This window comes from Apteryx rowi, unplaced genomic scaffold (genome assembly GCF_003343035.1).
Source record: "Apteryx rowi isolate R43461 unplaced genomic scaffold, aptRow1 scaffold_280, whole genome shotgun sequence".
Lineage (NCBI taxonomy): Eukaryota > Metazoa > Chordata > Aves > Apterygiformes > Apterygidae > Apteryx > Apteryx rowi.
Window position 1 is genome coordinate 1,021,502 of NW_020449197.1, and position 24,039 is coordinate 1,045,540.

The 24,039-nt window shown below is 35.3% G+C and overlaps 1 protein-coding gene across 4 annotated transcripts; it reads left to right on the plus strand.

The window, feature by feature from the left end:
• Positions 1 to 208: 208 nt before the first annotated feature.
• G2E3 (G2/M-phase specific E3 ubiquitin protein ligase) lies at positions 209 to 23,613 on the plus strand. Of its 4 annotated transcripts, XM_026068868.1 has the most exons (18): positions 277 to 294; positions 548 to 825; positions 3,072 to 3,133; positions 3,731 to 3,828; positions 6,500 to 6,601; positions 7,224 to 7,348; positions 8,583 to 8,748; positions 9,441 to 9,547; positions 10,917 to 11,033; positions 12,478 to 12,602; positions 12,710 to 12,842; positions 13,477 to 13,602; positions 14,723 to 15,033; positions 15,686 to 15,867; positions 16,261 to 16,433; positions 18,174 to 18,373; positions 18,552 to 18,572; positions 18,970 to 23,613. In XM_026068868.1, exons 3-18 carry the CDS (start codon positions 3,097 to 3,099, stop codon positions 19,200 to 19,202), a joined length of 2,256 nt encoding a protein of 751 aa, XP_025924653.1. In that variant the 5' UTR covers positions 277 to 294; positions 548 to 825; positions 3,072 to 3,096; the 3' UTR covers positions 19,203 to 23,613. The 4 variants fall into 4 exon arrangements, with proteins under 4 accessions (XP_025924652.1, XP_025924655.1, XP_025924654.1 ...); XM_026068867.1 differs by lacking the exon at positions 548 to 825 and having other exon boundaries at positions 209 to 294; XM_026068869.1 differs by lacking the exon at positions 548 to 825 and having other exon boundaries at positions 238 to 294; positions 3,075 to 3,133.
• Positions 23,614 to 24,039: the final 426 nt, after the last annotated feature.

Here is a 24,039-nt window from a genome sequence, read left to right on the forward strand (position 1 = left end):
CCGGCCCCGACAGCGACCCCACGGCCGCGCCCGCAGCTGCAGGCCGCGTCCGCCGCCCCGCCGCTAGTCAGCCCTGGTCAAGTGCCGATCGCCGAGATCGCTAGGCTCCTCCCACCGAAGCGGCGTGCCCGGCAGAAGTGGGCAAGTGCCGATGTAATGGATCCGGGGGGCGGGGCGCTGGGCAGGCTCGCCGCTTCCGGGACGCCGGCGGATGTTGGGGTTTGAATTGTCTGTCAGTTAGTGCGGGCGGCTCGGGCGTGGGGGTGGCTGCGTCGTTGGCCAGGCGGCTGCCGGGTGAGTGACGCTTTAACCGGGCTGTGGCTCTGCCTTGCTGCCTCTAGCCTGAATCCTCTTGGGGTGACTGGGCCTGGGGCTAACGACGCCTCGTAAAGGCCAAGGAGAACTAGGCGGAGCGTTGAGGCGAGGGACGGTGCGGGCAGCCGGGCGGCGGCCTCTGCCCCGTGAGGGGAGCAGCGCGAGCGGATATGCGCAGCAGCCCCCCAGCCCCTGCCGTGAGGAGCCAGCGACGCCTGGGTCTTGTCTGTAGGGAGAAGATCGCGGAATAATTGAGAGAAAATCTTCCCTCTCTTCCTGTCACGCGCTTCTGGGAAGGAAAGTAGCCGGAGGCAGGCAGAATCGCAGTGGCAGAGGGAGGCGGCCCTGCCTACGGCCCTAACGGCTGCCGTCGCCGTTCCCTGCAAACACAGAAGGGCGGCGGGACGGCGCCTCGCTGGGCAGCTGCTTCCCCAAAACCTGCGATGGGTGTTGTGCCTTTTAAAAAGCGCTCTGTGGGTTTCGTGGCTGAAGCTTTTTGAGACTCGGGCAGTAAGTGACCTTATGAATCGTAATGTGTTGGGGTTGTTTTTCCTCCAGACGTGGAGGGAGCTTTCCTGCTCCGGTCCGATGGTGAATAAGGGGTTACTTTCAGGACGTAGCATTGTTGTAAACAAATCGCGAGATGTACTGGAGACCCTCTCGTATGTAAATTTAGGACACATAGTTAACTAATGGTATCCGGGGGGCTTCCATGTAGCCTTTGTTCATGTGGTGTGGAAAACACGTACCTGAAATCTTGCCTCTTCCTTTTGTGCTTTTTCCATTCTCCAATTAAAAACATAAAAAATAACTTGCATTCTGGAGCAGTAAAGAGACAGTTCTAGTAGAACCTAGCAAAACTTCGCGCCACCCTGACGAATTGGCTTAGCTTATTTAGGCATGTTAGATAAGATTTGTTTACACTTTAGTTTTATAAACATTGAGTGATAATGTGTTCCTGTCTTGCAAATAGACTAATATAGAATTGCTTTGTTCCTGTAGAAAGCACTGTAGGACTTATGCATGGAACCTCTATGGTTGTTTTCACAGGCTCTTTAACTTGTAAATTTGAACTCCAGGACTCAATTTCCTGAAAGAGTTTGAGAATGGCAGAAGGATTTTTTTTTTTTTTTGGTAGCATTTTCTTCTCTCTTGCTGGAGCTAGGAGAGGGGGGAAGGGAGTTTGGTTGCTTCCAGCCAAACATATGCTTTCTCTGTCTTGTAGGGCTTTTTTCAACACTCACTAAACTGAGAAACCAGTCTACTGTGTTTATACAGATGTTTATATTCTGTTGCATTACCCTAGTAGGCTGAGGGCTGTGACCTTTTTGGGGAAATCCCAAAGAGAAAGGAAAATATATAAGCTGTTCTTGTCTTTTCCTCTATGTCCGTGATTCARTAGGGAGAACTGAATTCTCATTTCGTTTTGTCTGACGGTGCAACGTGTGTTCTTAAGGGTCTCTTCACTTGAATTGGTTTCAGTATTGTTTGGCTTTGTTTTGTTTCTTGTAGAGTGTCTTCTGGCAAAAATCTTCTGTTCATACAGCTACTCTGGTTTCCTTTAAAGAAGTGCAGTTGCACAGAATGGTTGCCTTATGCCTGAGAGTTCTGCCTCCGTTTTTTTTCCTCTTCCTCACTCTTTGGCACAATCTCTTTCCTAAAACTCTAATCAGATGGCTGCAGTGCTGTATTTGCAGTAATTGGGATTAGCTTGAGAGCTGTTCTGAAGCCATACCTGGCAGTCATTTAAACTGTAAGTACCAAAGTTCTGATAGCAGGGAGTCTGAGACTTTCAGTTTGGAGGTTGAACTTGCTGCCGGTTGCCCCCCTGCTCACTTTGAGGTGTATCAAGGAAGTTGTTTACCTGCCTGCAAGGTCAAGCATGGATCTGCAGGCAGTGATCAATAATTCTTGTCTTCCAAACTTCTTGTAATGTTTTCTTCAGCTCCTAAGAGGAGACAAGCCAAAGATGCATTCCTAGAAGAGCTCTGTTGCACTGTTGAAAGGATAATCATATTAATGCTGTGGTGAAGAAATATGGTTGGTTGGTTTGTTTTGAGGTGGGCTAGAAAGTATGGTGTTATGGATCTAATTTTTAGGGGCATATCATGTTTGAAAGAAATGCAGGTTTGATTGATTCTAAACAGATTGTTCTCCTCTTTAGAATATAAAACATAGTTCTAAACAGTGCACATTCCCCTGTGTTTCCTTGTCTTGCATTCCTCACTTTTTTTTTTGTAGACTTAGATTGTGCTTCTCTGAATAGGCCAGGATCCTGCATTTTCTCCAAACAACAGAGAATTTTTCTTCTCATTAAGTTACTCATGTTAATAAAATCTTTAATTTGATCAGAAGTCACTGCCTTGGTTGTTCTTGGATCATTATTTTCAACATTGAAAATAATAAATATAAATTCTTTTGTCTATGTATAAAAGTCCAATGCAGCAGCTAGTTCTTTTGAAAATACAAAAATAAAGTATCTTGCTGATAATTTGAGGAAATAAGAGAAAAATAATTAAAAGTTACTATATGCCCCATTGGTCTGGGTATATTTCTTCTGAATGTCTTCATCCAGCTTTCTGAACCTGTCGTTCAGTAGAACAGATGAATTAGTCTTCCTATTCTTGTTCCCATTTTTTTAATGTTACCAAGTCTTGAAATTTTTTGAATTCAAAAGGAAGTATATTGGAAAAGCAGTATTTGATGGTCATTCTCAATGCACTAGATGTATTTAACATGTCATTTCTTTTTCATAGTAGACAGCTGGAAAAATTCACTAGAATGAATGAAAACAGGCACTTTGACGTTCAAAGCCCACGTAAGTAAGGTTTCTATCATATTCATATACATCTTTAACACCGGTTACAAACCATAACATAATTTTCAGCTCATTATTATTATTTTGGTTTCAAAGAATGGGTGAAGTTTCAATAATCAAGCTATGTTGGTACAATGTGTCTCAGTGAATTAAAAAGAAATAACTATTGTGAATTTCCTTGGATTTGTTCATACAGTCTTTTCTGCAGATGTTTTTAGAAAAGTAGCCTTGGGAATTCAGCTGCCCAGTTACACATAGCTGTGTGTGAGACTTATCATTCAAAACCCTTTCTTAGGTTGAAGCAGTACCTCTTTTCTCCTCCCTACTATGACTGTTCTTGATGTTAGAGTATTGAAAATAGTTCTAGATTAAAAAAAAAAAAAGTTTTATATTTCTATTGAGAGGTAAAGAGAAGATAGATACCCAATGTCTGTAGAAGTACATTGGTGGTCTAGGAAGTGCAGAAATTAGGAAATACACAAAGTTTAGGTGACTCCAAGCTTGTCTCAAATCCTTGAATGTTTTTAAAACTAGTATACATTTTAAAAGCACTTAAACATATCACTGAGCATCCTAAAACATGATTCTATGTTTTAGCCTGTCTTCTCTGTGGACGGACAGATGACTGCCCTGAAAAGTATGGAGAAAAAAGAACCTATGTGGAATACAATCTCACTGTTCACTATTACTGTTTGGTATGTATTTGGTATTGATTTGGAGCTCATCTGTTTTACCTGAGAAAAAGTAAATGCAGTACTTACTATTTAGTAATTACTTGTCCAAAGTGTTTGTTGTTGGAAATCTTGAAGTGTCAGCTTTAACTTGTAGGCCTGAAGGCTTGTACCTGTCAAGTACAGTAAACTAAGTAAATAAACCCCAGCAAACTTTTATTCAGAGCTAAATTCTGTTCATGTTCCATTTCMATTAATTAATTGGGTAGTACTCCCAACCAATCACAGCAACGAAGGTACATCTTAAAAGAAAGTGAACAATTTGGTATTTGAAAATTCCACCCCTTACGGAAAAACGTAGAGAAAAGCTTTCATTTATTCATGTTTATCATTGATTCTTGTTTGGTGGTGAGGTATTCTTTGACATTACATAGTACATTGCAACACTAGAAATGCAATCCTACTTTTCAGTTTAGTAATATGAGACCTACTGATGATTACAGCTATGGTATGTCAAAATTTAATAAAAGTTGGGCAAAGCTATGGATATAAACTACAACTGAACACTTTGATTATCACGCTTGATGGTTTCTGAAATTCTGTTATATATTCTACTTAAACTACCTTTCAAACTGTAAGCTTTGAATTTTTCTTTAAAACAAAATTATTTAACAAAAAAATGTGTGTGTAAACAAATACTGTTTGAATTTTTTTCCAAGTTGATTAATAAGATCTCAAGAGGGCTACTAAGATGATTAAGGGACTAGAGCATCTCTCATATGAGGCTGAGAGAGCTGGGACCACTTAGCCTGGAGAAGAGAAGACTGAGGGGGGGGGAAATCTTATCAATGCATATAAATATCTGCAGGAAGAGTGCAAAGAGGACAGGGCCAGACTCTTCTCAGTGGTGCCCGGTGACAGGATGAGGGGCAACGGGCACAAACTGAAACACAGGAAGCTCTGTTTCAGCATAAGGAAAAGCTTTTTTACTGTGAGGGTGACTAAGCCCTGGCACAGGCTGCCCAGAGAGGTTGTGAAGTCTCCATGCCTTGAGATATTCAAAAGCCGTCTGGACATGATCCTGGGCAGCCTGCTTGAGTGATCCTGCTTGAGCAGGGGGGTTGGACTAGATGATGTCCAGTGGTGTCCCTTCCAGTCTCAACCATTCTGTGTTTCTGTGAAGAATGTATCAAGTACAGTTTTGATTTGGGGCTTTTTGCTGGACAAGTTCTTTGAGGATTATATTGACTGCAGATGACTGAAAAGGTTGGATATTAAATCCTTAAAAGATAAGTTATATAAATGTGGGATTTTTTTAAATTTTTAGCAGTGAAAAGTAATTTTAGGTCTGTTTGTGGTAATTTTGTGTCTCATATGAGGCCATATAAAAAATTTTCTGGTGCAAGATGGGGTAGGTATGAAAAGCCATATGCTTCTTTTCTGATGGCATAACAGCTGAGAAAAGGCATGCTTTACATGGAGCTTGAGGCATCAAAGCCTCAAATTACTAATTTTTAAGATACTTTACTGTAAGGACCTTCTTGCAAATATCGCTTAGCCTTGGGGCCCACTTTTTTTTTAAGTAATTTTATTCAAATATTGTGAGTATTATATAAGCAAATAATTTTTCTAGAAAGAGGCCAGTTAGTTGTACCACTTCATTTTTCTTTGCTTGAATGTTTGATACTTGGAAAATATCTCCTAATTGATTTTTAGTATGAAACTTTACATTTCTTAAGACTAAAAGTATTGAAAAAGATGGTTAAAAAATAGTGCCATATTGAAATTTTACTTCTGAAAAAAAAAATCCAAGCATAAAATTAGATTAGAAAGTATATAGGAGGTATCAAGTCATGGAACCATTTAGTTATTTTGAAGTCTGTGATGTAATTGCCTTCCTAAGTAACTGTTGAATCTAAACTCATCAAAGTCTTCTGACCTGTCAATGTATTTGATTCTGTTTTTTAATTCTCTTCTAAAGTGAATTACTTTCCTCTTAGGTTATACTTCAGTACAGATACTTCCCACTGTGCTTCATTATCTCCCCAACACAATCCTCATTCACGTGAACTGATTAAACTAATTTAATTTTTTCTCTGAAGTTTTATATGCTGAAAGTAATTCTTTGACAATTATCTGAGTAGTCCCTATACTTCAGAAAGGAAGTTAAAATGCACCATCTTAGGCTTTATGGTATTACATAGGACTTTGATGTTATGAAACTTAATGATTCTTGCTTGCCTGCAAGTATATACTTCCCAAATTGATCTTTATGATAATTACAGGTAGCAGTCTAATTTGTGTAGTTGTTGTATTCATTTTCATATCGGTGGTTACACTTCTCTACTTTCTCATACCAGACAAAAATACCAAGTTACTTTGGATCAGCTTTTTAATCATTGTATATATCTATAAATAGGATTAGATTGCCTGGTCATTTACTGATGTTATGCTCCAGAGTCCTTAAGCCTGTCCCCACACTAGATACTATCAAGCTCTTAGAAATGTAAATTAGCCATGACAGACTTCAGCACTGATTTCAATATCAGTGTGTTTGGAGCCAGAAAGAGCCTATTCTACTTAACAGTAAAAGCTATCTTAGAGCATTTCTCTCTGTTATTCAACAAACATGGCACAGGTAATCTTAATACTTTACGTAGCTGCATTTTTTAAAATACTTAATTTATTTTCATAGCTGATGTCAAGTGGCATTTGGCAGCGGGGGGAAGAAGATGAAGGTGTATACGGCTTTTTAATCACAGATATAAGAAAAGAAGTAAATAGAGCTGCAAAACTGGTAAGAATGAAGTCTTTGGTTTACCAAGAAAAAACAGTAACTCTTTATTAACTGCAGTTCCTGTCATCTGTGGGTTTTTTGGTTTTTGTTTTGTTTGGGGTTTTTTTTGTTTCCCAATGGGCAGTGCTGAGCATCTATACCAGCATCTGAATTTGACGTTTAACTGACATGCATATTGGGTTCCTAGAAGCGGCAAGGGACAGTAAAACAAAACCTATGGAAGTTCCCTAATATTTTTCTTTATATTGCAGATAAATGGATGAGAGCAGATTATACATGCATATTGCCTCGTGACATACATTAAGTCTCAAACTGACCTTATGTAGTTTTGTAGATGTAATTAAAGTATAGCTATCAGTATAATATTTTGTATTTCAGCTTACATGTTACAGTCAACATGCATATAAACAACTCATGATCAGAAATTCTGTAAAATAATTATATCTTCAATGTTTGAAATACGCATAAAATGCAAGCAAATACTCATCACTCCTGCTGGCTGTCCTAACAGTTTGTTACTGATATTTTTTCTTGCACAGTTTTTACTCATTTTCTTTTGTTTATATTCCTGTAATTTTACTTGGGCTTTAATTCTTTTATTTCTAAAACAAATTCCTATTAGAAATGTAATATCTGTAAGAAAAAGGGTGCTTCAATTGGATGCGTAGCTCCCAAATGCAAGCGAAGTTACCATTTTCCCTGTGGGGTCCAAAAGGAATGTATTTTCCAGTTCATGGAGGACTTTAGGTAAGTTTTGGGGGGGAGTTGTTACTTTTTTACTTTCATATTAATGATACTTTTTTATTAAACAGGAGGTGATTTGTTTTTACATGGTTGTTTTTCTATTAAAAATATTTTTTTCAAACTATTTGAGGTAAATGACATCTGGATTATCTCAGAAAAATAACTGCTTTGTAGAACACGTGAAGGTCAAGCAGTTACCTTACATACCTAATATATAAACTAAATTTGCAGTGCTTTTAAAGATGTAATTCCATGCTTCTACAAATAGTTAAATTGTCTATAAAACTGCATGTTAAATCTTGAATTTTGAAAATAACTGCAAAATGTTTAGAGTTTTTCTCCCCCAACCCTGGTTTGTGTGTTTCTCTGCTGAAATGGCAAGTAAAAACCTTTTGCTCCTCTCCTTCCTTCCCTTGGTTTGGCTGCCTCTCTCAGCAGTCAAAACGCACTGTGTGCCATTCCATTGTGTTTCAAAACATAAAACTTCTGGAACTGCTTATCAGAGAGAGTCTACAGGAGAAATGGACTTGGTATCATACATATAAAAGAAGTTATTTTCTTTTCCTACCATCTTCATGGCATCCTGATGGTAGTCAAAATAGTCTTGAGTGTGTTTGATAATACATTTTTATTCTCTCTACTGCAAGTTGAGTTTGCAGGGCTGGTGGATGAAAGTTTGGGAAGCAGTTGTTTAGCTTAGCATAAAGCCATGAGTCATATTTAGTTGAGTCAAGCATATGTAAAAATAATGCATTTTCAAAAGGGTTTCTTTTAAAATTGAACTTCATTGCTATATTTTTACTTTGAAAATGTACGCAATTTTAAAATTTATCATGCTACCTACACTTTGCAGAATCACTGTGTAAATTCAAAATTGACCTTTTAACATCATTGTAACATACTGAAATGTAGGAAGAACCTGAGGTTCTGTGGACAAGAAACACATTATTTGGACCAGAAGAAGTATTTGAGGGAAAGGAGGTGTATGATCCCCATAACGCACCAAAAATCATATGGCAACATGCTTCTTATTACTGTTCTGTTGACTTGATCTGTTGACTTGATCTGTTAGATACATAACTTGTTTACCCATGTTTGCCTTGCCATTTTGCCTGTCCCAAAGCGCTTATTCATGAAGAGCAAATAACAAGATAGGGTATTCATTTTATCTTCATTTTTTATGATGAAAATTCTTAATCTTTTTTTTTATAAGAGAAATTTAAATGATTATTTTTAGGTCTTACTGTTGGGAACATAAACCAGTCCAAAAGTTTTCAGTTAAGGAATCTAGAGAATCTTCACAATGTACAATATGCCTGGATTTGGTTGAACAGCTTCCACTGTACAGTGTACTGAAAAGTCCTTGCTGTAAAAATGCTTGGTTTCATCGAGAATGCTTGCAGGTAACGCAGGTCCTTCCTTTCTTTTCTCTGTGCATCCATGGAGATCATATTTTTGTTACTTATTTGAAATAATAGAACAATTGCTTTAAATTAGGTAAAATTACTTGGGAATAATGTTGGCAATAGGCATGGAAATAAACTAGCTTAGACAGGTGATATTAAAATTGTGATTTGGAGAGTGGTGTTTTACAAGAAGGGGGGGAGTCTGGTTTGTTTGTTTGTTTTCCTCTCTCCATGTTTCTGCATGTGTGATACACCTCATGGCTTTAGTTATTCACAGGAACTTGAGAAAAAGTCCAACCTAGGTAGCTACCTTCTTCCAGGTCACAATGTGCAGAATCTAAATGCTAAAAATGTCATTTATCCATAATTGATACTTTTTGCCTAAGTCCATCACCGGAAAAAATTAGAAAGTTCTTTTTATAAACCTAAATTCCTAGATCTGGAGAAGCTGACTGAAAAGAAGGATTGTGCTTTTGTTTATGAACCTGATTCTTGGATGTGAACTCTGAGTCACTTATGCTCTAAAGGAACAGAAAATACCCAACATTTGCTTTGAAGTCAGGTAGTTGACTTCAACCTTAACATCCATGAATGTAATGCTTATAGATATGGAAGCATTATTTGCTGGCATCTTAAGAGTGGTAATAATTCAATAATTGGTTTGGTTTTTTTGTTTTTTCCTGGCACAGTATCAAGCGTTGAGTGCTGGAGTGTTTTTCTTTAGGTGTACAGTATGTAATAACAAGAACAAATTTCAGAAGGAAATGTTGAGAATGGGCATACACATTCCAGAAAAGTAAGTAACTTTGTAAATAATCCCTGTTTTATAAAAATTTACTTTAAGGTAAAACTTTTTTGTTTATTCTATATAATTGCATCTACAAGCCCATGAAACCTCAGCTCTACCTTTAGTGGTAGAACTGTCTGTTTTGGTAAGAAGTAGCCTGTTTCCTTTCAGTTATGCATCAAAATTTGTAGAAGGTCAAATCAGTCATCTCAAACACAGAGCAGGAGACTAAATTTTTTGAAAGGTCACTTTTCAATGCCATCATTTAGCCAGGGGCACATTTAAAAGATCAGAACACTTTTAAAATATGATCCTTTCGCAGTAACACAAGAGGTTGGTGAGAAATGTATTTTCTCTGTCAGTTTTTTGATGACTGCCTTTATCTGAATTTCTGTCCAGTATTATCATCCGCTGATTACTCATCTATTCATCCTTCTCCCAAGGGATTGTAAGGATATATTTAGTATGTAAACACCTTCCAAAATTATAAGCTGATTTTTACAATAGTTTCTGCCATTTGGTGGGGCTCAAAATAAGGCGAAAAGTAATCAGTGATGTTTACCTGTTAGAATTATGCTTTAATAGCTATTAGTCTCTTCAGAGACTGTTAATTCCCTCTTGAGACAGAAATCCAAGATTTTGGAGAAGAGCAATCAAAATACTTGATGTATTTTGCCATACTGACCGGGCAAATACTGAGTTGTCTTTCATAATGTCATTTCTGGTGGTAATTTCATTGGATTGCCAAAACTAATATTCTTGTCTGCTGTGAGAAAGCAGAATATGAGACGGGAGAAATGAACATTGAGATGGTGCAAAAATAATAAATACTTTAATCAAATTAATGTTGTACAGTAAAAAGTCTGCCAGTGTATATTTTAGGGTAACATTTTTGTTATTCCTACTTCAGGATTTCCCTGGACAGTGGAAAATAAAAACACTGTGTAACTGATATGGGAATCCAAAGACATAATAAAGGGAGTTTTGCATGTATTTTATCAGGAAAAAATACTTGCTTTGTCAGAGTGATTTCCTAGGATAGATACTATTGTGATGCCCAGTAATATAAAAAACAGAGAATGCTTAGAGATTAGCTTGAGGGCTGTCTTGTAGATGGTTAAGATTAACTTCTGTCTTGCAAGATTATTGTTTCATCCTAGATTTCCTTTTTTCTTTACCTCTCCCAGTTGTCTAGCTGTTGTCTGAATATTACATGATTGTATTGTCTGAAATCACATAGTTTGATTCCTGTTGCCACATCTTCATGTGGCTATTATATAAAGGTGAAATTATGTGTTTTTCAAAGACAGAGTAACCCATTTAAACAATCAGAACATGGTTGTAATACGCAGATCTTCCACATTGTCATTGTCTATAGGGATGCATCTTGGGAACTTGAAGAGAATGCATATCAAGACCTACTGCAATGTTATCAGCACTGTGACATTAGAAGATGTCTCTGCAAGAAAGGAAGAGACTATAATGAACCTGATAGGTATGACTGTTTTTTTAAAAAAAAAAAAAAAAAATCCATACTAAGTTACATCTCCTTACATTCTGTAATACTTTTCAGCATCAGGTTTTTAAGTCAAGCCAAGACACTGTTTCCAAATAAAATGTTAATTTTATGACCCATAAAAGCCAAGAGAGCAAAACAAATCCATTATCACTTATTTTACCCCTGTTCTCATTTGACATAGAGCTGCAATGGAATTTGTACGTCAACATAACGGCATATAGAATAGCATGTGCCTAAACTAGACCTTATTGTTTCTTTCATTCACAGCTTTATTAATTCTATTAAATAATTGTTAGAATAGTTAAAATACCATACAAAGAATTTGTTGAAGGAGTAGACCTAGCTTATAAGTAGTTGTGTATGATCAGTCTACTTTACGAGTGACAGCCAAGCTTTTGTACCATTTGATAGGCAACTGAGTCTATATTCTTGAAAGGGGGTTTTGGCCAGATAATTCTGCCAGTGACAGTGTGATCTTGGTCAATGTTTTAGAGGACAGTTCCAGTCACTTAATAAGGGAAGGCTGTGAGCTATCCCTCTGCACCCAAATGGCAGCTAGAATCATGGTGATATCTTAATGAGATGCTTGAATGATCACATAAAACATTTTATTCTGCTCTACCACTTGTTTAATTTTCACTCAGTGCATTCATTTTCTGCCTTGTTTTTATCATTTTATTTGTGTGCTGCTTCTATATCTTCTGTTGGGATTAGTATACTCAAAGCCATCAGGCAGGGGCCCTACCTTGCAGATTTGTTTCTGTCTTAATGTGGTAAGTTATTTACCATAGACAGGCATGTTAACTTTTCTTTATACAGATTTGGCCAAACATCACTGGGTACTTTCTTCTTAGTACTTATGTCTCAGGATAAGACACTTATGTGTCTTATCATTTAAGAGCTATACCTTTGGCTTCCAATGTTTGAACTAGTATTGGTCACACAGTTCCATTATATGCTTAAGCAAAGTGTAATAAATCTAGACAAGTAATTTAACAGGTATTTAAGTACTGTCATTAATAAAGAATCTTACTCAGAATGTGTAAGAATAATCTGCTTATCCATTTACAAAATTTGGCATTTGGAAATGCTGGARAGTGAGTGGGTCTCCATAAAGTAAGGGGAATGTTGCTGGCTTGCAACATGAGAAAATACTAGCTGCAAGCTATTGTCATTGGGGGGGACACAGTAACTCATAGCCTCTTTTAATACAGGGTGCTAGAACATGGGGGTTTTTTTGTTTGTTTTTTTCCTTGTTGTACCCTGGAATGGTGACTACATCTTCTCTGAGGAAAGTTTCTCTTGGTTTGAAAACTGAGGCTTTGTTTAGTGCCCAGATCAGATTTACTGTTGACTATTCCTCATTCTAATTAGCATCATTCTTGTGTCTAATTCTAAATACATGAGTTTTTAATTTTAGTAAATGGGAAATAAAGCGTTGTCAGTGTTGCGGTTCCCGTGGAACTCACCTGGCCTGCTCATCTATGAAATCATGGGAGCAAAACTGGGAGTGCATGGAGTGCAGAAGTATCTTTGCAAAATCAGGTAATGTTATGAATGTTACGGTGACTTCTTCAAACAATATATTTTAATAATATGTGCTAAATAAACACCCGGCAAACTCATTAAATGATATTAATTTCATTGTACAGGGAACTATAGCAAACAGCAGAAGCGTTCTTTGGCTGCCTCTGAAAAGACAGATGGGACAACTTGTTTGTTGGAAGAGCCTTCTCCAAAGTGCCCTCGGCAGTCATCCGGATCTCAACACAGCTTTCTTCTCCAGTGTGTAAATCTTTGTTTTCAAACTGAAACAGATTTTAACAAAATAATATTGCAGCATGAGGAGGTGATGGCTTATTGTGAAGGAAAGGCTACTTTACTGAATTGCAAATTGAGTAAAATTTGAGTAAAATAAGTTTAGTGATTGAAGTTTTGAGAGTAAGCCATAAACTTTGTGTAAATTTGATATAGACTGTGTACAAATTCACATTGAGTGGCATCTAAACCAGTTTTTAGGTTGACAAGTAAAATTAGATCCTTCTAAAAGCAATCTAAACAATTTAGAGGAAACTTTGAATGTACAAATGGCAAAACTTCAAGCTGAGGTTGCTTACCAGTATTTTCTGATTTTTCTAGCACACATTAATAGTGTGCTAGAAATCTAGTTTAATGTTTATATAAATCATGTTTTTCTCTGTAGTAATAGAGGCTTTTAAGTCTGTGGAAACTGATATTTTTATTTTTATTTTATTTTAATTTTTACTTACTGTATTGGTCAGGACATCCATTTCTTATGTAGGATCCAACTAAATGCAGACCCTAAAACTATGACATAATGAAAACACTATCTTCAAATAAAAAGTGTTTATGCATTCTTCARTTGTAACTCCTCTTTAAATATTTTTTTCACTTGTAGGTCACCAAAGATAATGTGCCAGAGCAACTTGACTCCCTGCTCACGCCTAGAACTTCCATCATCCAACAGAATGACAATGTCCTTATCTCCACTGATGTCAAACAGGAACTGGTCACTGAGGAAAAAGTATTTTATTTTATTTTTCTTACACTGAGGAATGCTCTAGCACTTGGTTTTATGTCATATTTTCTACAGAATGTAGCCCAAGCATATTGCACCTAAAAATAAATAAATATATATATATATAGTATTAATTTTGTCACTAGAAAAATTGAATGGTTGCTCTCAAGAACCGAAGTCATAAGTTTGTAGAGGCTTCTGTTTCTAAATGCTAGGGGGATAAAGAGAAAAATTGAAATTTTATTGAAAATTTTTGGGCAGTGAGGGGATTAAAAACCTGGAATGTGTATTTTTCCTTACCCAAGCATGGTTAGCCATTTTGGGGGGGCATAAAAAAAAATCCTAACTACTTTCTTCAAAGTAAATGTGTTATGAATTTTCAGTCCTTTTGCATTTGCAAGGGCTAGTTTGTGATTTTGCTAAAATCGGTGATGAAATAACATCTCCTAGTATATTTAAGGATACAAAATTCTGTGTCTTGCTGTTAGTATTTAATTCATGAATTCTACCTATAATATGTGACCAAATTCTGATGAGGGAATTAGTTACCTCTAGTAGATGGTGTACCTAAATAGTTTTGCTTGAGAGTTCAAAAATGAAAGAATTTTATTTTGACTGGGGCCTAGGGTATTTTTTTAATGAGAACTGCAACACTGTTCCACCCAAATTTTTGATTATGATTACAAAGAAATATTAGTGAATAGTTGACAGGCACTGTTAGGGTATTCTAACTTGGTTGCAAAACATCTCTTAAACACAAACATGATGAGTTCTTCAATTCTTTCACTTGTTTCATGTTACTCAAATGTAGAATGACAGTGCAAGAATTATGTGGGACGACTTTGGCAATAATTCAATTAAGAAAATAACTATTCATGTTATACCAAAGTAATTAGTTCTATTTCCTTTTTTCTCTAATTCTTAGAGTTACTTTAAAGTAATATGCCAGTACAGAGTTAAAATTCAAACAACTTACATGAAATGTTTTACTGGTATAATTTAGATGGCATCTAAAGGTACCAGAGTTTTCAAGMAGATTTTTTTCTCCATAAAAGAATTTACAGTGTTTTCAATATAACTGTTGTTAATCATTAATCATCTGGAAATATGTGCAACTTCATTGTAGGCATCTAAGACAGCAAAGAAGGGAAGTGTCTAATATACTGAAGGAATTAAAGCTACAAATTAATACAAAAACTACAAGGCTTAACATCAATACAGAAAATATCTGGAACAGTGCTTTAAAGGGATTTAGACAGCGCAACTTCAGTCCTACAAACGCCATTGAAATAAAGTTCACGAGCTGCAAAAATAGGTTGAAGACAGATACTTCTGATGGATCAAAACACCGTTTCTTCCAATTATTAATGCTTCATCTTCAGAACTCATCACTGTTTGAGGGCTCTTCTGTAAAGAATCTGTCCCTTGATTCTCAAGGTAAATGCTTTGTTCAAAAATAAATTAATGTAATTATGTAATTTTAAACACTTTAAAAACTTCATTGTGATTGTTAGTTCAAGATCATAGCCCTGAAAGATAAAAATTATTTTTGTGAATCATTTTGTTTTTCACTGTAAATGGTGTGGGGTTTTTGTAATAATGAACATATTTAAACTAATTATCTTTAAACAAATGTTTGGTGTTGTTGGAAAAGTTGCTAACAAACAATAGAAGAACGTAAGCATACAGTTAGACTCAAACTTATGTATTTGTTCTCTGCAAATTAATTTCTTTTCTGATTCTCTGATATTTATTTTCTTTTCTCAGATTTCTAGAAAATTTATGTCTGAAAGCATACTCCCTAGAGATCCAAAGCTAGGTTTTTTGAGTTCTTATGCCTGAGAATAAAATGTGCATTGGGTATAATCTGGAAGAGGAAACTATATCTCCTCCTAAACTTCAGTAGTACTGGAAGAGTTAAATAGTGGTACTTCTATGTAAAAATTATCAGTTTTATTGTTTCAAGCAGCAGGAGATGGCAAACTTTATATGTTGTGTCTCCTAAAGTGAGAATGGTGTTATGCGATTTTGTATACAGATTCATCAGGATCACAATAGATTTTTTACATATACTTTATTTCATTTGCAGCTCTAAAAGAGAATCTGTATTTTGAAGCTGGCAAAATGATTGCAGTTTCTCTGATTCATGGTGGCCCATCTCTTGGTTTCTTTTCCAAAACATTGTTCAATTGTCTCGTCTATGGTCCAGAGAATGTGAAACCAGCCTTGGAAGATGTTGCTGATGTTGGTGTAGCACAAACAATAAAAATGGTAAATAAAGCTAAACTTACTGGCACATTGTTGTTTTTGAACCTTAAAATACTAGATTGAGGGTTGTAACTTGGAGAGGACATGGTTCAGAATTTAAAACCTGTAAATCAGAATCGTGTTTGAATTGTTTCTCAGACATAATTAGCCTTTAAAATCTTTTACCTTAGTAGTGATCAGTGATAATGCCACACTTCTTTACATGGTTAGTTCTACTTTTGGTGAAAATTTACCAGTAATATTAACCGTAGACCTTTCCTGTTAGTATAACTTGTGTTACCTGGTAGAATAACCTAGTCCAGCAGTGGGACTTTTTCACAGCTACATCTGCAAATAAACTGATTTTATATATATGTACATGCAATAAACATTTATAACTCTTATGTTCTGATGCAGATAAAATATTCAAATAGTCTATCCAGCCTACAGTCAACAGTACATGACTGCTATGAATTTCTTGCTGCTGCTGAATGTTTAAGACCTGTAACAGCTTTGTGTGATAAGAATATGCTGGTGAATGACATATTGATCCATCATGTAATCAAGAGAATTATTTTGCCTTTGGAAAGGTTTGTTTTGTTTGAGTTTTCAAACTTGCTGGATTTTTTCCTCACTGAAATACAAAACAAGATGTTGTTAAAACTAATTTCACACACTCATACTTCTTCTCCATTTAAATCAATGAAATATACTTTAATTTTCAATGGATTAAGTGGTGATTGTTAATTAGTTCAAGTTAGTTTAACTGAAAGAAGAAAAATTTTTTTCTCTGTTTCTGTTTATTTTTGTCATTGGTATTTGGTATCTGATCAATTGCACTTTTCCTCAATTACATTCTTCTTGTATTTTTAGCATTACAAAGAGGGGAGACTGACAGCTGTAAATTGTAGCCTCACAAAGACCTTTGCAACACACAGTTTCTCTAATCCATATTCGGTTTTAATTCAGAGTTGCTCAAAGTGAGAGTCTTTAAGTGTTAAAAATATTTTTAGACATTAAATGAATTTTCCGGAGTTCTAACTATGGAGTTGGTATATGCCACTATGATGGTGACTGTGTGCACAGATGTAGGTTGGCCTACTTCAGAGTGTAAGCAATTCTGAAAAGCTTGTTAAGAACAGTGTACCAGCTATTTCCACTTGGTTTCTGGAATTCGTGTTTTCATGATGTAGTGATGACTTCAGCTAGCTAAGAAAGTTGCATTTGTTAACCATTTTTATTTGGTGTCTGGCCTAATTTCTAATCTGAATTCTTCATCTACTCAGTAAAAAAAGCATTCCGGTTTTTCCAGCAAATGTGGTTGGATTTATTCTTAATGCATTTGTGGTGTTACCTTGGACTAGTTTGAATCGACTGAATCTCCCGAAGAGCTGTGAAAAACTGATTCTGTATATAAGGTTTTTCTGACAACTTAGACTTGAGAGTAATTAGTCTTTCAATCAAAGCCCTTTGTGGCATGTTTGACCAGTCTATTTCTCATATTCTGAACTAGTCAGTTAAAAAGTGAAAGGCAATAATTAGCTAGTTTGTTTATGGAGAAAATCATTGTTGGATATTTTTGAGATGGGCTTAAAATGTGCAAAAGTGAGTAGAGAGAAAATTTGCGTGTCGATATCAAGTTCTAAATGCAAGAGAAGAGCTAGTTAGTCACTTTGGCTGTTAACATTGTATATCACTGATTGTGTAATCCCAACGTGTTTATTCTGAATTTTACTGATTGATTTAGCCTTTTGATCTCTAAGAAATAATGAGTAGACAGCTTACTTAAAATTTTAATTCAGAATTAATATGGTAGTTAAGCACCTTTCAAATTGGCTTTACAATTTATCCAGCACATATAAATAATGAAAAAATTTTGAACCCGCAGAGCTGTTGTTAAAATTTAGATAAGTAATACCATACAAACTCATGCAGACTCCAGAAGCCAAGTAAAGTCTAGCTTTTAAGAGACTTAGTCTTGCCTGAAGACAAGGAATTTAAACTGTTTTCTCCAAGGGCTATTTGTAATGGAGGAGTTCATTATGTTCTCATAACAGTTAAATGCGGACCATGCTCATACAGTCAAGCACCAGAGAAATAAAAGTTCAGTTCTGCATATTGCTTCTCATCTTCCCAAAAAACTCCACAGTGAAACTGTGATTAGCCAAGATTAAAATAAAATGGTACTACGTATACCTTACTGATGACATTTGGACACTGTACAGATTTGGAAACTTTATCTCCAGTCTTACAGCTTTGTAAAACACAGAGTAGAGTTACCAACCTACAAACTTTCTGATGTATGCTCTCTTTCTTTTTTTTGCTCCTAGTTTTAGTCAAGGTTTGAAAACCCTTGGTGTACTAGAGAAAATGCAAATGCATCCAGATGCATTCTCCAGCATATTTTGTCACAAACCTGAAAGACTTTCAGCAGAAACTCTTTGTGATCTCTTTACAATCCATTGCTCATCAGATGTAAATAAAGCTGAAGGTGCTGATTTTTGGATGCATTATTTGCAGGATGTGGGAAGTAAGTAATTTTTTCCCCCTTCTTCACTGTTCGAGGTGCTTAGGAGCTGGTATACATGTAGGATTTGGTTTTTAGAGTTCAGTGTGGTAAATAAGGTTTTGAGGTCACTGTCAGTTTATAATTGTTTCTCCTTTTCTCCTCTTCCTTCCCAATCATAATTTCTGAAACTGTTGCCCAGTTACAGCCAAATTTGAGCAAGGTAAGTATCTGAAAGATTGGTACTAGCACTCCTGTCAGTTTTAGAAAATAAGTTGAGTGGCAAAGAAAAGAGATCCCTTTTTTATCTCCTTACTTTGGCTCTGCTTATAAGCTCCTTCTGAATTAGTCTCAGAATAAAAACTGATAGAAAACAGGTTTCGTTGGTCTTCCTTCTTGCAGAAGAGATTTTTCTATTGACTTTATTTTTTTCTGAATAATTCAACTGGGTTTTTATTTGACCTTACTTATAACTCCAAATTCATTCAACATGTTGATCTGGGGCTTGCCGATTTCACTGGCTTTCTTTTTTCGTTGTTTTGTTTTTCCTCTAACATTTATCATATGGGATATGGTTTGTGAGTAATAGCAAATGATGATATAACAATCCTCTTTTTTAGGTGGTGAATCTGTAGTGACACTGGAGGACATTCTGCTCTTTGGAACAGGCTCTTTTTCTATACCACCAATTGGTTTTGATCCTGAACCCACTGTTAAATTTTTGCATATAAGGTATCCTGTTGGAAACAGACTCCTTAATTGCCTAGAGCTCCCAATAACAAAGACATATGAGCAGTTTAAAAACAAAATGGAGTTCACCATCAGAAACACACTAAGAGGAGAAAGAGAATAAATATTTCTGTTACTAAACTGGATGCTGAAAAATTTGGGGTTTTCTGTGGGAGTGTCTGCTTGCAAGTTGCTACTGCATTTTCAGACAGCATGCTCTCTGCCTCTTTCCAGTTTTCCCCTGAAGAAATGCTAAAAGTGGTAATCGTGCAAGATGGAAAACAATTTGCAAATGAAAATTTGATATTTTCTGTTGAATCATTTTGTTTGAAGTTGGCTTAAGAGCCAGCAGTCTCTTGCAGCACAGTCCTTAAAAACTGGTACTCTTGCTGTAGACAGATGTGCAATGTTACACATCTCTCTAACATTTTAGCTATTTCCAAGACCTAAATATATGTATGTATTACATACTTCAGTAACTTATTTATCAAAGTCCAATCAGGTGCATTTTTAAGATAAGAGACAAAGCTCTACAGCAGTTAAGTAAAACTGTGCAGTTTTTCCAGTTGTTCCATGTATACTTTTTCAGTAATTTTTTTCATTGATTCCTTTATATTTTGATGATTCCTTTAAACCTATGAAAGTTAGGAAACATGAATTTTTAAAGGTAATGTGTTTAGTGCATTAAAATATAACTAAAGTCTGGAGAAAAACTAGACAAAATGATCAAATGCAAGAACAAAATCTGGTTTTAACTTGTTTTTGCTGTTAAATAAAATCTTTGGCATTTGCACACGTTTCTGCATTCTGCTGTTATACTATAATTGTTAACTTCACATATAGCCAAAACAATAAACGCTAAGGTAAATCTTTAATATGCAAAAATAAGTGATTTTTCAAAAAAATATGAAAATCATTGGGTATGAAAGTTATGCATAAAATTTTGTGCTCATTAGAACATGGTGCTACTTCTTGCATGGAAGTCAGTATTTTCGTAGGAATACGTAGTAAAACTATGATCTGTTAAAGTACAGAGTGTCAGCCATCAAATTTTTTTGTGAGTGCTTGACACTTTTCTAGCTTTTATTCTAAACTCCTTTTCAACTTTGCATTTTGAGCAACTTCAACTGTATAAAATATATTGTAATTCTGCAGTTTTTGTATAAATAACATTAAGTTATGAAAAATCAGTATGTCTACAGGTGTCTGGATCAACAAATATTTGGCCTTAATGGATATTCAGTGTTAATAATAAAACTCCTATATGGCAACACCTTAATGTTACTAATACTCAAACTGTGAAACTGAAAGGATATTTAAGTGCACAACTTTTTTTAATTGGATGCAAGTCTTCTGAAACTACTTTTTTCCTGTATTAGTCTGGTCATCTATACTATGTCCCAAACATAGATCAGTCTATATGTATAATCTGCTCACATTCTTCAATATACTGAAAAGTAAGTAATCATCTACTTCTATTAATAAAGCTTGTTTTCAATTGAAAATACAAGCAGGATTACTTTCCTTTTGAATGTCTTGGCAGGAAAGCACATCCACATTAAATTATAAAGTGGAGAGGGGCATTTAAAAGAAGCCCAAAATAACCTAGTTTCAGATTCTGGTTTATTAATAGGAGCTATCTTCATTGTATTTTTTCTTCTCATTAAAAAAGTTGTATTACTAAACAGTAATTACAGAACAACCTACTGCAACAGAAGAGTTGTGGAAGTGGTAGTCATGACTTTCATAGCACAGTCCTGAATAATGAAAGTTTAAAGATGAAAAGGCTGATGGGTATTTAACTTGTACAGTTCACTTAAAAATATGTAGGTATTTTGAAAACTTTCTTAAGCTGCTACAGCATCTTAATTCTTTCTTAATTTTGGGGAAGGTGCTACAATTTTTTAAAAAAATATTTCTAGAGGTATGTAGCAGTAGTGTGCACAGCGTTTGTTCTTGAATTTTAAAGTCTCTTTAAGCAAATTTTTCCAAAGTTCAGGTTGGACATCTTTACATTTCTCATGAGATTATTTTTAGCTACTTTGACAGTAATTGCTCTCTCATCAGAATTCTCAATCTCATGAGAATATTTTAAAGAAAGACAGGTACAGTGCTGTATTTTCTGGTTCAGAGCTAAAACCCTATTAAGTTTCCTTTAAAATAAACTTCAATCTCTAGAGACTTGCTAATAAGCTCTTAGAAAATGTCATTTGATTTGTCTATGATCTTAAGTATTTTCTCATTCTCTTCTGATTTTGTATTTTTTTCTCCTGTAATATTCTATACTTGCCTTCCTTCTGTAATTTCTGAATGTCATACTGCCGATAACTTCTTTGTATTCTTATTTGCCTTTAGAATAGTCTTATTATAACGAAGGTAACCTGTTGCAAACTGTTTTGCATAATACAGATTTGCATTTTATGTTCATGTTTTTTAAATTCAGCACTGAGTCTCCTGCAGATAGAGTACTATAAAAATGAGTGGTGTTCGAAGCGCAGTATTCTTTCTTCTTGCCTAGTTAGAGATTAATGTCTTCTGTGATGTTATGTCACGTTTCTGCACTGACAGAACAGAACTTAAGAGAAGCAGCAAGCAGTATGTGAATAATTTTGAATTCAAGAGAAGTTGTTGAACTTCTGGTACTTTGAATGGCAAGGGAAATGGTTTAGAACTTGGAGCTAAATAAACTGCATTTTAAGACCTTCAATGAAGAAGCAAGTCGGTTATTCGACTATTAGGCTTCAGAAAGAACCTTAGATAAAAATAGGGCTCATGCCTTTTACGTTATAGCTTATCAGTTTTACATTGAGCAGTTATTCATTTTATATAAAAGATAAAGCTAACTTATTTTTGTAGCTGTAAGAAAAATCTTAATTTGTCTTTCAAACTATGCTCTACAGTACTACAGCAAAAGGTGGAATTGATAAAATCCAACGGTCTTTAATATTGCTTGCAAAGATTTTTCTGGAGCAAAACTTGTTCCCATTTTTCAATACTAATGTACATGTCCAAGACAAAATTATCTTCTCCTTTCTTTTAGACTTATTTAGCTCTATCTAGACATCTAAAATAGTCCTTGATATATTCAAGTTGCATTCCTAAATGCTACTATGGAGGAGATGAAATCTTCTGCTCATTTTCAGCATTTATTTATAGATACCATTCTTAATTTTGCTTGAATTGTTCATTAAAATTATTATTGCATTGAATAAGCTGACTTCCAGTTTGTCAAAACACAGTCATTATGTTTTTAATTGATACAGTAGGTCATTTAAGTGCAATATTCTCAGGTAATTTCCTCATTTTACATAAGGACAGCTGGAAATTAGGGAAGGTGCTTATTTTTATATCAGTATTTCTATAACACAAGAGGAGTAATAGCATATGCAGTAGCTGTTGCATATTAAATATATTTTTATAGAAATTACATCTTTACAGTAAGATTCATCATTAGGGCCACAAGGGACTATTACGGACCTCTTTTGTGATTGACTGGCCAAAGAACTTCACCCACTAGTTTCTGCATCAAAACCTAAGCTTTTCCTTTGGAATTAATGTCTGATAAGCTATTTATTTTTTATAGTGATCACTTCCTAGTAAACAATACTAGACTAGTGTTGTTTTTAGAATGGTCTCTTCAAGCATATGTAATTAAAAAAAAAAAAAAGTAAAGTATTTTAGATCTATGTTAAGAAAAAAAAAGATGGAAAACAATTTGCAAATGAAATGACTTACTCTCAACTCTCAAATGAAACAACTTACCCAAGTTAAAGGATGCCTGCTAGTTAGCATTTTTTTTAACAATTACAAGTTAAATATAGTCACAATGAGAAGAAATTAATTTCAATTTGTACTTTAAAGCGTTGTGTGTTGCAGCTCTGATTTCTTTGTCTTCAGTCTCAGAAACAGAAGAGTTAAGGATGTTGCGAGGTGTATTTAAAATGTACAGCAGAGTATAAAGAAATGTCAAAAAATCTCAATCACATTCTGCATGTTTGTTTTGAAAATAGTATCAAAACATAAAGATCTTACTCTTTCAAATAGAGGAAAGTGCAACTCTGGAAGTTACAAAATGTGCTTGTAAAGTTTATCTTGATTCTGTACTTTGTGGTAGAGCATTTTAAAGCGTAAGTTTTATTGGTTTTGCTTAAGTTAAGGGAACTGCCAGTTGGATAAAAGGAAAATTGAAATGTAAAAATTAACTCTTGATGTGTCAAACATCTATACTTGTATACAAAAAATTAAGCATTGTCAAAATATTAGTTTGATGTAGAAACAATGCAACCCAGAGTAATTTTGTATTGTATAAACAATGTGGTTTTTCTAAGCTATGGTAATTAGAATAATATTATACAAGAAGATATAATTTTGTAAATATCTTTAGCTCTGACTTGGTCAACTGCCGGATCAGTGCCTGAAACGTTGCAGCTTCAAGCAACATCATACTTGACAGGGGTAGCATCAGTGTTTCAGTCATTTATTGTGGGAGATAACTGTCATGTAAATGTTCAAAGTGCAATAAAGGATTAAATTACTATTTTGTATTAAACATGAAGTTTTTTTTCAAAAGCCGCTTGACTTTTTATTTTGTTAATTTAATGTTTTTCAGCTCTAGAAGGCATCACTGGCTTCTGTAGTCTGTAAACGTAGACTTGATTTTCGGTATCATTTGTGTACATTAGCTGGTTAGCATGTATACCTTTATATAGCTGTATACTTTGTCTACCCTGATACTCATTGTATCCAAAACTGCCAGTTGTGGCTTTTTGATCAGGGACATTTCCCCCTCCAAGATTTCTACAAGGACACATCATTTGCTGCAGCAGCTTTGAGGCATAGAGAATCCAAAGTATCCTCTAGCTACCTGCCTGTAGTGTCCTACGCTACCTAACAGAGAGGTCTTCTCTAAGTAAATAATTCCTTAGAAGTTGATGACTTGGTTGGAGCTAACAAACTGCTTT

What these genes read in the sequence shown, in the direction of transcription:
- G2E3 (XM_026068867.1), top strand. Translation starts at nt 3,097, where the DNA reads ATGAATGAAAACAGGCACTTTGACGTTCAAAGCCCAC. An exon ending in CTTTGACGTTCAAAGCCCAC is followed by an intron (nt 3,134 to 3,730) that starts GTAAGTAAGGTT and finishes TCTATGTTTTAG; the next exon opens with CCTGTCTTCTCTGTGGACGG. An exon ending in CAACACAGCTTTCTTCTCCA is followed by an intron (nt 12,843 to 13,476) that starts GTGTGTAAATCT and finishes TTTCACTTGTAG; the next exon opens with GTCACCAAAGATAATGTGCC.